This window comes from Eulemur rufifrons, chromosome 2 (genome assembly GCF_041146395.1).
Source record: "Eulemur rufifrons isolate Redbay chromosome 2, OSU_ERuf_1, whole genome shotgun sequence".
Taxonomy (NCBI): Eukaryota; Metazoa; Chordata; class Mammalia; order Primates; family Lemuridae; genus Eulemur; species Eulemur rufifrons.
The window spans coordinates 48,445,593-48,459,892 of NC_090984.1; the positions used below are offsets into that span (position 1 = coordinate 48,445,593).

The 14,300-nt window shown below is 38.9% G+C and overlaps 2 protein-coding genes across 15 annotated transcripts in view; both read right to left on the bottom strand.

Moving 5' to 3' along the window:
- Window positions 1-417: 417 nt before the first annotated feature.
- Window positions 418-9,703, bottom strand: CCNDBP1 (cyclin D1 binding protein 1). The gene is made up of 11 exons (XM_069460931.1): window positions 9,585-9,703; window positions 9,358-9,417; window positions 8,963-9,042; window positions 6,559-6,640; window positions 5,676-5,772; window positions 5,429-5,502; window positions 4,784-4,860; window positions 4,171-4,451; window positions 3,013-3,073; window positions 1,170-1,216; window positions 418-891 (listed from the first exon to the last, which is right to left on the bottom strand). The coding sequence occupies exons 1-11, from the start codon at window positions 9,661-9,663 to the stop codon at window positions 777-779; spliced, it is 1,053 nt and encodes a 350-aa protein (XP_069317032.1). The 5' UTR covers window positions 9,664-9,703; the 3' UTR covers window positions 418-776.
- A 234-nt stretch (window positions 9,704-9,937) lies between these two features.
- TMEM62 (transmembrane protein 62) overlaps window positions 9,938-14,300 on the bottom strand; it is a 39,589-nt gene continuing 35,226 nt past the window's right edge. For all 14 annotated transcript variants that reach the window (XM_069461032.1, XM_069460987.1, XM_069460964.1 and 11 more), the window contains 2 exons: window positions 13,186-13,304; window positions 9,938-10,825 (listed from right to left, as the gene is read on the bottom strand). In XM_069461032.1, coding sequence (XP_069317133.1) covers window positions 10,508-10,825; window positions 13,186-13,304 — 437 coding nt within the window. In that variant the 3' untranslated portion in view covers window positions 9,938-10,507. The remainder of the gene's footprint in view (window positions 10,826-13,185; window positions 13,305-14,300) is intronic.

Here is a 14,300-nt window from a genome sequence, read left to right on the forward strand (position 1 = left end):
ACTAAAAAGGCCCTAAAAATTATATAAACTCTTATACATTAAAATTCTTTGATTTATAAAAATTTGATGTTTATATTTGGGGACACATGTAACAGAGGACAATGTAAGTATGTATAAGGAAAACAAATCTGTTCAATAAGGTGGACAAACCTAACAAACAAGCTCAATACCAATATATTTTAGAGGCTGGAGTAACCTGGGATAATATTCAGAACTTACTGGTAAGAATAATATTATATAACATGGTGAAATACTAAGTGGGGCTTTGGAGTTATCTTTTCTAAATAAATTTAAGTGTTTTTGTTTTAAATATACTTCTGATCAGAATCAGATCTTTAGACCTGTAAAACCAAATGAAAGCAATGTTCTAGTCTCAATGCGCTGTATTTGTGGTAGGAAGAAACTCTGGAAGCGTACTTATTTAATCACTGGCAGGTTAGCATTTTATTGACACCATCAACATCTTTAACAATGAAAAACAACATATTATATTGCAAATAAGGAATAAGGCAGCTTCCCTAGGAATCTCTGAGAAGCGATTCAGAACACAAACCTGTGTAATTATTTTTTGTATCTAGCACAGAAAAAATATATTACGCTCACATGGTTTATAAATAATTTCCAGTCTGGCCTAGCCAACAGTCTTTGGCAATAGTGTCTCCTGTTAAATATAGACAGGAACTCCCTTTCAATCCAACAAGCATTCTAGTTCCATTTCAAAAGCAGATGTGATGGTGAGAGAGGGAGAGAAGAGAATACAAATAAAGTCTGAAAACTCATAATTCACGTTCACCCTGAGTGAGTTCCTTGATGCTGTTCATGCAATGATCAACAGCATTAATAAGTAAAGGGATCCAACTATCTTCTGGCTGAGGGGCCACATGACTTGCTCTGTGAATGGAATAGGAAAAAAAGTTAAATTTATTATAGTGTCAAAGGAAAACTTATCTTCAAGAGGGAGCACAGAGGAAACTACAATTAAAAAAAAAAAAAAAAAAGGCAAGCTTCTTTGCAGAAACTCAGCTGCTTCACAACTGAAGTTGGAAAAAAGAAACCCCACACCCACCCTTTCCCATTCCTTCAAACTGGGGCTTGGGAGTCGAGAATGACTGGACAGGAACTCAGTTTTATTCTCAAAAAGTTATCTGGGGGGAAGTCGTCATACTTACTTTGTAATTTCAAGTGCCTTCTTTAAAACTGATACAAGTTTCGCAGACTAGAAAAGAAACATAAAAGTTACTCACTCTGAGCCCTACCATAAAAAGGAGAGCTCAAATGTTTTAAAAGACCTAATAAAAAAAAAAAAAAATTAAAAAAAAAAAAACCTTGAAGGAAATATGCAAAAACAAAAATGCTGATTAGGTGAGGGTAGCAGGATTATGGATTCTTTTCTATTTAGCAAAGTCTTATTAGTACTATTGCTATAACATTTTTATAAGTTTTTTAAATTTAAAATATTTTTAATTAAGAAAAGAATAGAAAAAGAATGTAGAAACTGAATTTGTCCCAACTGCTGAGAGCTCAGAATACAAAGCAGAAATGACTAATGTTCCTTTTTTTTTTTTTTTTAAACCATGCTGATTAGGTGAGGGTAGCAGGATTATGGATTCTTTTCTATTTAGCAAAGTCTTATTAGTACTATTGCTATAACATTTTTATAAGTTTTTTAAATTTAAAATATTTTTAATTAAGAAAAGAATAGAAAAAGAATGTAGAAACTGAATTTGTCCCAACTGCTGAGAGCTCAGAATACAACGCAGAAATGACTAATGTTCCTTTTTTTTTTTTTTTTTTAAAACCATGTAAAGAGTTTTAAGAACACCAATATCAAGATAACATGGAGGCCGGGCGCGGTGGCTCATGCCTGTAATCCTAGCACTCTGGGAGGCCCAGGCAGGCGGATCATTTGAGCTCAGGAGTTCAAGACCCAGTCTCTACTAAAAATAGAAAGAAATTATATGGACAGCTAAAAATATATATAGAAAAAATTAGCCGGGCATGGTGGCGCCTGCCTGTAGTCCCAGCTACTCGGGAGGCTGAGGCAGGAGGATTGCTTAAGCCCAGGAGTTTGAGGTTGCTGTGAGCTAAGCTGATGCCATGGCACTCACTCTAGCGTGGGCAACAGAGTGAAACTATGTCTCAAAAAAAAAAAAAAAAAAAAGATAACATGGAGATATATGTGTGCCACTAACATAAAATGAGACATATATAGTACACATTTTAAAATTGCTACAGTAAATATTATGTTTGAGATAGTTGACAAGGCATATTGCTAAAGATGCTTATTTTTTAGGAAGTCGATTTTTAAAAAGTTAATGTCAAAAAAAAAAAAATGTTAATGCCAAAAAGGATCCTATTCTACTTCAAGGCCTTTGTACATCATGAAAGTACATTTGATGAATCTAATTTCCACTATCTAATTTATCAAATATTATTAGATTGATACATCTGACCATAAAATATAAGCCATTTGGCTGTTTTACTGCTCTTTTCAGTAACATTAGAGATAAGAACTTGAGTTTATAAAAACAACAGAACTCTCTCTACTAAAGGGTACAGCACTTGAAAGAACACAATAAAATGAGATTTTTACAAAGAGCTTGACACTCCATGGTTAAATCACACAATGTGTTTATATTAGAACAGAGTATGTTCCTGGAATACTTCTGCTTAGACTAGAAATTAGAAACTTGTGACTTTAGGTTGAGTTTCCTAAAGCACCGTGTAATTAAGATTTTCTTCTCAAAGCAGCATTTTCTAAGGTCTTTGGACTTTTCTAAATGACTACCCAAATGGTTATGGAAAAGAGAACTACCAACACTTAAGGCTATTATAATCAACTTCAGCAAATATTCATCAAGCACAAATACATGCAGGAACTGTTGCATTACTGTTGCACTTGCATCCAAATGTGACAAATAAACATGTACCCTATAACTTAGAGGAAATACTAGTGATTAGTGAAATTCTACCCTTTAGGTGTGTAGCTATTCCCTCAAAGCCAGTACTTACATTGATTCGCACAGTCACGTGGCACATAGGTGGATATATGCTCAGAACCAAATCATCCACACTAAGAGCAGAAAACAAAAATAACTATTAACCAAAAATGGAACAAAGCTCAACCAGGTTGTTTCCAGTATAAAACCGTGGATGCAACTATCAAGAAACTTCCCAGAAATGCCTATCAGTTCCTTAAATTGGGTAACTGGGCAACCAATACAGAATGAATTCAACCAGTATTTACTGAAACATACCCCATTTCACTAGGAAGCTGGGGGAAAACACTCCTTTGCTTCATAAGAGGGGCATGATTGATTCAGTCAAAAATGTGAAGATGTGAAATCACCAGTTTAATAACTGCTACAGGCAGGGTTCATCAATGGAACTTAAAATTGTTGGGTAAAATGTACCTTTACTAAAGCAGGCACAACTTTAACAAAGTGATCAAATTTAGTACCATCAATAATGGAAGAAACCTACATCATGTGCCTCACCAGTATGATGCAATGAGAAGAACAAAACACTCAACTGTATTATATTCTTGGCAAAAAATGTTTAGCCTGAATATAATCATGAGAAAACCACCACACGAATCCAGACTGTTGGATATTCTACAAGACAACTGACCTGGTTTCTTTAAAAATGTCAATCTCAAAAAAGACTGAAAAGGACAGGAGCTGTTCTAGATTTCAAGAGACTAAAGAGATGACAACCAAATGCAACGAGACCTTGACAGAACCCTGGATTTATATAAGACATCTTAGAGACAACTAGAGAATCTGAATATTAGATAACATTATTATATTCCATGTTAAATTTCTTGAATGTGGTAATAAGAATAAGAATGTTTTTGTTCTGAGTAGATACACGCTGATTCATACATGTATTTAGGGGTGAAATGTCACGGATGTCTGCAACTTACTCTCAAAAGGTTTAAGAATAAATACAGCACATCTATTCTATAGAGAAATAAATCAATATATGAAAAAAACATGAATAGGTGATTCTAGATGAAGGATGTAGGGATGTTCACCAAAGTACTTTTTCAATTTTCCTGTAGGTTTGGAAAATGTCAAAATATAACAAACTGGGGAAAAACTTTGGGTGCAGCACAAGCTGAGATCAGAATGCCGCTGCTTAGATGTTTCAAGTGGGGATCATGCTTACCTGGGGCTGATTTCATCACAAATATCCACAATGTCATCCAGCTGGGCCACCTGATCTTTCTTCCCATTCTCTGCCACTAAGATCTGAATTTTCTTCAGGGAGGCTCTGGATGCCCTCACCAGTGCAAAGCATGGGATTATGAGCTCTTGGTCTTCCTCTGACCAATATAAGTCCTGATTGGTTGGAAACCCCAACACATCATCCTCATTGTTGTAGTTGTCAGAGGTGTCCTCTTCAATGTCACTCAAAAGGTCAGAGTAAGGGTCACATTCTTCCACAGCCTAAAACATATCATGATATAAATGAATGCAAAAAAAAAAAAAAAATTACACTTTTAACCATGTTAAAAACCTCAGCTAGCTACCTTCACTAATGGCCACAGAGTTGAATCACTTCATAAACCCTGTTCTCACTTTCCATTGTCCAGCAATGGAACAGAGAGGAATTGTACTAAATCACACACCCACAAGCAGTGGGAGATGACAGACAGCGGACAACAGTGAGAATGGGACCTATTCAGTCAATGCTCAGGAAATCTCTCTTTATACTCAATTCTCATCTACTCATGATGGAGCTGCCTCGCAATGACCAGCACAGACAGTGGGTCCCTTACCTGCTCCATTTCTTCATATGCATCCTTCACAAGATCCAAGCTCTCTGTCAGCATCAAAAGGGCTGCAGCTTTGTTATCTATGAGTGAAAAATCAGAAGTACTAGAATTAGAGCAGAAATTCAACAATTCTCTCAAGATTACAAAGAGCAACCACACTGTTCCTATTGAGGGAAGTGCCCAGGATGGTTGACAAAGGTATTGGTTTAAAGTAAAATTCTTCTCACTACATCCCCTAGTACCCAGATGGGTTAAAAAGCTTTTCTTTATTCACCAAAAGAAATAAAATGGTTGCAAGATGTTTCTCATCACAGCCCTCTTGGACAATCACTGCTTTTGGCCTAGCTGTTCTATCTGCTCATAACTGCTTCAGTGTGCCCCATAAAACTGTTCTTGGGGCAGGACTAGAAAAACAAACCACACTTGTTCAACAAAAGACAGAGCTACAAGAGGGGAGTTTGACTTTAAAAGTATGAGAACTAGAGAATGGCAAAACGTATTAATATATTACTATTATTAATGTTGGTAATAAACTATTAACATATATATTTCACTTAACTCTTTATATAAATTAAAATACATACATGTTACAAAGCTGAAAGCTAGACAAGAGAGGTCTCTCTGTTTTTTTCCCCCACTCTCACCCACCTCTTGGTATCCGAGGCACCTGCTGGCACGCAACCCAGACACTGTTGCAGGAAATAAGGTCATTGTTCTCAGGGCTGGGGAAAGGAATCAATAAGGACATATCAATAACCTAATTTCCTGTCTCCTAAAAAGTGCCTTCCTCCTGGTCATTATTCTCAGCTGTCAGTCACTTTGCTATTAAAATGAATTTTCCCCCCATGCGGCAAGAATCTTCATTAACTGACAACCCAAACTGTGGCATCACTACCTCTGAGCTGGGTTGACGAAAAGTACTTCCAAGAGCTGAGCCATGCCATCCACAATGTTCAGAGTGGTGCCTCGTACCAGCTTTCTCAGGGTGATCCCTGTGGCCAAAAACCCAAAGAGTAAGGAGCCTGGTTTTCTTTCAGAAATCACCAACTGTTTTCCTAAGTTTAAACACTAAAGAGCCATCAGGTAATATGCACCCACATGCTTTAACTGAAACGCCAACACAAAACTCCAATCTTATTTATATCCTCATGTCATCTTCTTGCCCTTCCCACCATTCCTTACTGCTGTTCTCCAAAAGATATCTGGAACAAAATCTTCCCATGACAGCATGTATTCATTTATTAAGGACAGTGATCCCTTGACAATTGTAGATGCAACATTTTAAGTTTAAACCATTTGTGAGTAACCCTGAAGATCCAGGACATGTATTCAGTTACAATTATGGCACGATTATAATCAAAGCATGAATCTACAGGCAGGGCTGGAGGCCACTTATCCTATGAGGGAGCTCAGAAATAGTGTGTGATGTGTTATGGGTGAACGAAGATGGTCTGGGTCTGCGTATGGGGGCTGAGCTCTAGCTAGCATCTGTAGCGGTTAGAAAGGGCTGGAGAGGGAGGAGCCAGTGAGAATTAAAAACCTTAAGAGTTATGCAAGCCAAGGGGGATGGGAAGTCTAGGAACAAAGCATCTGTATTTTAGCATAATGGCTTATTTATGGAGGTCACTTACATTATAAAATTATCCTTGACCTATAGGGAGAAATTTACGTGCTCAAGTTGGGGGAAGGTGAAAGTCTTAGGACATAACCCATCTTATTAGTAAAGACTCATTCTATAAAAGTAACACTTATGTGTACATAGTAGCACATTAGCTTACCCTGATCCTTTGGAAGTGAATAGTATATTGCAATAATTGCCTCGATAGCAGCATAGACTTGTTTGCACAATTTCTGGGTTTCCTATGAGGTGACAGAGCAATTTCAGAATGAAAAAAGAAAATGGATTAGATCAATGTGGTCAACCCATCTACTGTGGAAGAATGCAGACATCTCTACAGCATCACATACATTTTCTAAGTCCTAGTATCAGTTAGGCCTTCTGCTATATTCATCATATACCAGAGAGGAGGTAGCTAAACACCAGACATTGGGCTGACAACTCAATAAATCATTAAGAAACAGCTGGATAGACTTACTCCTGATACTTTATATCCCAAGATATTCTTCGTCTGCCACAAGGTATTCACCTTATCTTAGACCAGGAGTTGGCAAACTATGGCCTACAGGCCAAATCAGGGCTGCTGCCCGTTTTTGAAAATAACGTGTTATTGGGACACAGCCTTGCTTACTGGTTTACGTATCATCTACAGCTGTGTTCACACTACAAGGGCTGAATTGGGTAACTGGCCTGCAAAACCTAAAATATATACTAACTGTCCCTTTACAGAAAAAGTTTGCCAGCCCCTGTATTAGACCATTAACCAGGTCTCTCTCTTATATAATATAACCACAATATATAACTAAAAGTAAATAGCATGGACTCAACAATGCTCAGGGTTGACTATTTTCCTTCTAAGTCATGATGGACTTTCTTAGGCTATCGCATTTTCCTTATCCTCATTTCTCTGCTAAAGTCTAAGCCAGTGCTATGCCAAAATGTGGTCCAGATTGGTGCCAGTCCACAAACTGTTACTAGTCTGGAATGAGATAAGTACAGTGATCGAGAGTAAGTGTTTAGAAAATTTTGTGGCAATCTGACATTGCCTCAACACATAATTTTATCAATTATAAAATTTATCAGTCCATACAGATTGGAATTAAAAAAAGCTATCCTTTAGTAGGACTAAAGTGCTGAGATCCTAAGAAGGCAATTGTATATATTTGAATATATATTTTTACATGTTTGAATATATATTTATATATCTATATTTCAAATAAATCAAACTTCTAATTTTTCATTTTTGAATGAAACTACTGTCTTGAGCCCGTACAGAAAAGTAGCTCTATCTGCCTCCTCATGTTATCTTATTCACTATGCGTTTTAGCAGCAAGTCCTAAGCATATTTGAAAGGAGTCAGCAGGTAAGAAAAATAAGGTAATATTACTACTCTTATTTGAAACAGACTTTCTTCCACGAATCTTTTAAAGTACTCTTACACAGTTCATCTTATTTCCTCATCACAAATCTCTAAGGTGTGTAGGGGGAGAGAGTTTATTATTGTAGGTGTATGCAGCAAAAGGATATTTATATCATTTCAAAATATCTACATATATAAAGAGACTGAAACTACTATGAAAAATCAAACAAGGCAATGAAATTTTAAGATAATCTTACTCCAAAATTAAGGATACACAGCTCTAGAAAAACAGCATACAGTATACCTGATCACAGCAAACATGTTTATTTTCATTAGTTTCATAATAAAGATTAAAAATGCATATTCTTTGTTCTAGGAACTTCACTTCTGGGAATTTTTTCTATTGATATACACAGGTACACAAAGACTGTTTTAGGCAATTCACCACAGCACTGTTTACAATAGTTACAAGTTGGAAACAGCTTAAATGTCCACAGAGAGTATCGGTTAAATTAAGTTTATATACTCTATTGAAAACCATGCAGTGATTACAAAGAACTGAGCAACTTTGTGTGTGCTGCTAAGCACTGATTTCCAAGCCATATTGTTAATTTTTTAAAAAGAAAGGTCCAGAACAGTGTTCATGGTATCTTATCATTTGTGTAAAAATGAGCAGACATATGCATATTAATAAATGTACATGAATGTACGTGTGTGTGTGTGTGTGTATAGACTACATATGGAATGATACAAAAGGAATTGGGGGACAGGTGCAGTGGCTCATGCCTGTAATCCTAGCACTCTGGGAGGCCGAGGCGAGAGGATTGAGCAGCCTGAGCAAGAGTGAGACTCCTGTCTACACAAAAAATAGAAAACTTAGCTGGGTGTGGTGGTACATGCCTGTTGTCCCTGCTCCCAGGAGGCAGAGGCAGGAAGATTGCCTGAGCCCAGGAGTTTGAGGTTGCGGTGAGCTAAACAGGGTGAACTTCAGATTGAACCAATATTTAGAAAACCTGCCTACTCTGTGCGAGTAATTGCGCTTGGCAATTTGGTCTTCACAACAATCCTGTGAGTTAAGAACTGTAATCTCCTTTGACAGGTGAGGAAAATAAATCTCCTGGCATAAGTGTAAAATGTGGAAAGAAAATGAGGATTCCCAAGGAATAACTAGACAGTACAAGGATTCCAAGAAAGTGAAGCCCACCTGTGGAGACGGCAGTGGAAGTCCAGAGAAGACTGTGGTCAGAGACATGGCCTCCCTTGACACTTTCACAGCTGCCTCATCTGAGGGGTGGCAGAGGAGGAGGCAGGTGTCAATACGTTAATGCCAAAAGACTGAGGCTGCAGCTGCTGCATGATCTTGGAAGATAATGCATTCCCTCTCCACCCTTACCCGCGGAGACTTCTCAAAAACATCTCCAAATATCAATGCTTTCATATTTTAACTCCTTGGGTGCTGAGAATGGGTAAGATGAGGTACCCCCAGAGAGAATGCAGTGGGGAAGGGGCAGTCACCGCCAGGGGAGAGGAGCAGAGGGAAAGGCGTCGGGACGCAGGTAGAGGGGAGGGATGGGGATCCCCGACAGGAGAGGCACTCACCGAGTCTTTTCCAAAACGCCGCTCCATTAAATTCCTCGGTGGTCGCCCGGGCTTCGCCAACTTGTGGGTGTGGCGTGGGGGGGCCGAAAGGTAGCAAAAGGAAAAGCTGAGGTACGCGGAGCCATCTCCTCCCCCGAGTCCCCAGTTCCCTGCCGGTGCTCCAGCCTGGCCTCTCCCCCACCCCAAGCCCGCCCCGGCTGTCGCCCGTCCCAGCTGCGTCAGCTCACCCCGTACGCGAGGCAAGAGCAGCCGCAGCTCCACTGCCAAGCGCCCAAGCTGCTCCAAAGGCGGACCCAGGCTCGCCATCTCAGTCACTCGCCGGCGCTCGCAGCCTGACGCCAACAAAAGCCGCTTCCAGAGCCGCACTGCAGCAGCTGCTCCACTTCCGGGCCCCACAGACCCGGCTTCGTTTCCGGCAATAAGCCGTCTCGCCCCGCCCCAGACACGTGGCCACGCCCCTTCCGTTCCCCAAAGGCCCTGCCCCCAGAAGCCCAGCGCCACCTGTCCCGTTCTGGGGCCCGGCCACGCCTCCTCTCGCCCCAGAGGCTCAGCCAAGCATACAAGGTTCAGGCCCATAATATTTTTTATTCGTCATTCATTCGTTTATTGTATTAGTTGAAAACACCCTCGACTAAGGAAGCAAAGAGCCCATAACCCTGTGGGAAAACATACCTGGGAACTAATATCTCATAGGTTAGTCAGGGTCAGATGCAAGTCCACACAGGTTCCATGCCCCTAAAATTGCACCCTTTGACAGCTGCTGAGTTCCAGGGAGGGCGCTAGGTGCTTTACATGGGGTTACCCTAAAAAAACACACTGGGCCTCAGATATTCCCATACACACATGCCCAACCCTTACCCTGTGGATCTCCTAGATTAGGGCTTTCTCTTCACAGAGGAAATTCAACCCTTTGCCTCCTTAGGGAAGGAAAAAAATCAAGGCATTATTTAAAGACTTTTCTGCAGTCCATTTTGCAGGAATCAGTAGTAGGTAATCCCTCCAACATCCAGGCATCCAAGGTGCAGCAGCTCCCTGAAGCTCATCCTCCAATAGTGGCCTTCTACCTGCTACTGGGGCAGGGGCCTGGGCTACAGATGCAGAGGCTGGACTTCTGCCCAACTGCCAGTGGTGAAACATAGCCTTCAGGAGCTCAGATGGTTTTTGACTGCACCATGAAGTTTCCAAACTTGGTGGAGTTCAGTGTCCATGCATGATGAATGAGAACAGGTGTCAACAGTGTCAACCAGGTCCGCAAAGGGGAGAATAAGAAAGCTAGGGTGCCATATGTCACATAAAGAAAGTAGCAGGAATGTACCTGCCAGATGTACAGCAGTAGCATAAGCAGGTGAACAGATATAATTTTCAAGTATTTTCCTTGACGGAGATGAGACCTGAAGTTGTGACCAAAGCACCGATGCAACAAGCTCCAACACAGGTAAGCCATCAAGGGGATGTTAAAAAATACCAGCTGGAAAAATGAGAACAGAACCATTAGTTTACCACCAAGCCCCTGGAGGGGTCAGGTCATGAACACATTATTGATGGCTCCTAAGAATATGTTGCTTTCTGTCTTGGGGTTAGCTGTCTGATTCTTTATGCTTCAATCACACTTGCTTATAACACAATAGTTGACTTGTAGTTAGTTGTGTATTTGCCCATGTCCTTTTTTTTGTTCATCTTAGAGGCAGGTATAATTTAATTTATGTTGAAGCCCCAGCAACATCATATACACAGTAAATATCCAACCGTAGTTTAAGTTGGAATTGAATTGAATAAATGTATACCCACACACACATATACTCTTTTTTGGGGGGGGTGGAGTTGGGGGGATTGAGCTATCAATACTTTTTTTTGCTTAACTCTGTATTTTTGTTTGAGGTAACATGATAAGTATCAGAATATAAATGAGAAAGCTTAAGTTATAATCCAAGTAAAGCTGCTGTATTCATTCAACAAATATTTAATGAGCACCCATTATGTGCTAGGCTCTTAGCACCCAGGCTCTGTGCTAGGCTCTAAGTTAGAGACACACTGGTGAACAAGTCAGAAAACAGCCACCATAGAGTTTACATTCTAACAGGGAGAAGAAAGACCCAAAAAATAAACAAAAAAGATAATTACAGATTGTGATTAGTTCAATGAAAGAAATAACTGGATCATGAGAGGGTAACAGGGAGATAGGCTCTGAGAGGCCAGAAGGACAGAAATGAGTCAGTGGAGGGAAATGCATTCCAGGCAGAAAGAACAAATGAAAAGCCCAGAGGTGGGATAAGTCTTGGCCTCTTTAAGGCAATGTGCCCAGAGCATGATAAGCCAGGTGAAAACTGGGGCAGTCAGCAGAACACAGATCATTACTCTGCTCTGCTTAAAGGGTTTCAAGCTGAGTAGTGAATGAGCTGATTAAGGTTTACAAAGACCACATGGGATGCTCTGCAGTAAACTGACAGGGCGTCAAGAATAGCAGTGAGAAGACCTAAGCAGAAATAATTGTGACTTAGACTAGGGTGGTGGTAACTGATGGATTCAAGATATGTATTGGAGGAAGATCAAACAAGGCACAGCTTTCTGATGAAATAGATACAGGGTTATGAGGGAAAGGGAAGAATTGAGAATACATCCTGGAGAAACTGGGTAAATGGTGGAGTCATTTATTAAAATTGGAAAGAACTGGGGGATGAACAGGTTTGGGGGTGGAAATAAAGTTCCTATTAGAAAGAAATATTAAGTTGAGGTGCCTGTTAGACATCTCATGGCAGTTAATATATAGGTACTTGAAGTACAGAGAAGAGGTCAGGGTCAGAGATACAGATTTGGGACTCATGTGCCTCCTATATCTAATATATATAAAATCTATTAGTGTACTAATTAAAATATGAATGTAAACATTTACAAAGAAAATTGCCTTTTGGCAAAGCTCAGGTTTCACTTGGTATAAATGAGTGTTCCTTAGAGACAGCCTCTGTCTACCTAATAGAAAACTGAACTGGACCTACTCATATCCATATGCTGCTTTGCAGAGAATGTTCTGGATTTGAGTCAATGTTTGCTTGGCAAAGGTCTTTCCTACTTAGTTGTCCCTACTCCTGCTGGATCATGTTTTATTGCCCTTTTAGGAGGCCTTGAACTCATTTTGAACAATGTTTTTTGGCTCTCTTCCAAAACTTCAATTTATCACTTCAGATTTTAGTCCACTAGCTCCATTAGGTGAGTAAAATAAAGAAATTGTTAGGTAAATACTTTTCAAATCTGTTTATGAAGTTTTGCTATGGATCAGGATTCTTTGTGTGTTTGTTTTAAAGAAATCAAATGTAAACCTAATACATCAGTGTTTCCTAAACAAGCATACTACTAAGACACCACTGGAAAGCCTAGGTCTGGTTTTTGCCTAGTGCAGTTTCCACTGCATAAATGACCCACTTTTCTTGTGTGTCTGTTTTTTCTTTTCCTCCTTCTGAAACATTTTCCTTCTTCATTATCATAATTAGTTTTGGTTTACTCAGAAGTCTAACATTTATTCTACCATAAATCCCTTATTCCATTTTTTTTGTCAATGAAAAAGCACAATAAAACAAAACAACAACAAAACCTCTTTCACTTCTTATAAACCCTGCATGCCAAAAATGTACTTTGTTTACATAAGAATGGTGGAAGGAGTTTAGGAAACACTTTAAAAGCAAATGAAACATGAGTTATTAAAGACTGCTCTGTAAATAAAGTAGAAAAGATGATCTACGGTATTTAATTTGAGATTTTGGATTTAATTCATACTGTTATGCAATAAGTCCAACAAAGCCAAGATGTTCTTAAGTTGCATTTCTGACTTCTTACCTGGAGAATTCCAGCTACAAATGTTAGGCTGCCTTGTAGGAAATGTCCATTAACAAATATCCCAAAGGAAAAGCAGCAACCCAATTTACCGTCAATGATTTCACCAAAAAACCATGGTCCTAAAAGAGGCAATGGACAGAAAAGGAGAAGATTAAATAACTATGACACTATGACTCTGATTATGTACATCATGAGATACATTTATAGGAATAATGAAGTGATATGAGGCTAGTCATCTATAAGCATTTTATTTCATAGCTTTTCTTCTTTGCTAATCTCTATATTGTACCTGAATCCTAACTTACCAATTATTTGCTCTTTTGCTCCATATTTTTCTGAATTATAAAATCATCTTAGTACACACTATACCTGGAATAGATATATAACTTATAGATTCTAAAAACAAATGTGAGCACATAACATTTTTAAGATTCTGTTGCGATAACCTCAATATAATGTATTAACATTTCCTTTAAGAAGCAAAGAGGTATTCCACAGAAGTTAATTTTCCAGATAACTGATATTTTCCAGATGACTCCTTAAAGCAATAAAACTTCAACTATTTTTTGATAGAAATCTTTCTAAAATGCACTCAAGTACTTCTCTTTCTTATTAATACAATGAATGTATTTTAACCTTCTATTGATGACCCACAGTCATTACTTTATACATCAATTACATAATCACTATTTTCTCTCCTCATTTACCACCTCTGCTCAGTGTGCAGGTTTCTGTAAGAGTGTCAAGTGTTTGTCAAGAGTGATAAACGACAGTCAGACTTCCCTTTTCAAAATGCAAATACCATGGTTTGCTGGCAAGAGTAGGGTTTAGCTTTAAGAAATCATAGGCAATTTTCTCAGATTTACATTATATAAATGCTATTAAAGACATACTAGTCTCAAAAAGTGTTTTCCCTTCAGGTTTCAACTTTTCAAATCAAGTAACTTCTGCCCTCTTAACATTTTTTGTTTTGTTTTGTTTTATACACCCCAGGATCCAAATCACTTGCTTTGCCTCCTAGTGTAAGACAAGTGTCAAAAACAGTTTCAACTTACCTTCTCACAAGAGAATTTGCTTCCAAAGGGGATCAGCCATAGCTTACACAGAATTGTAAA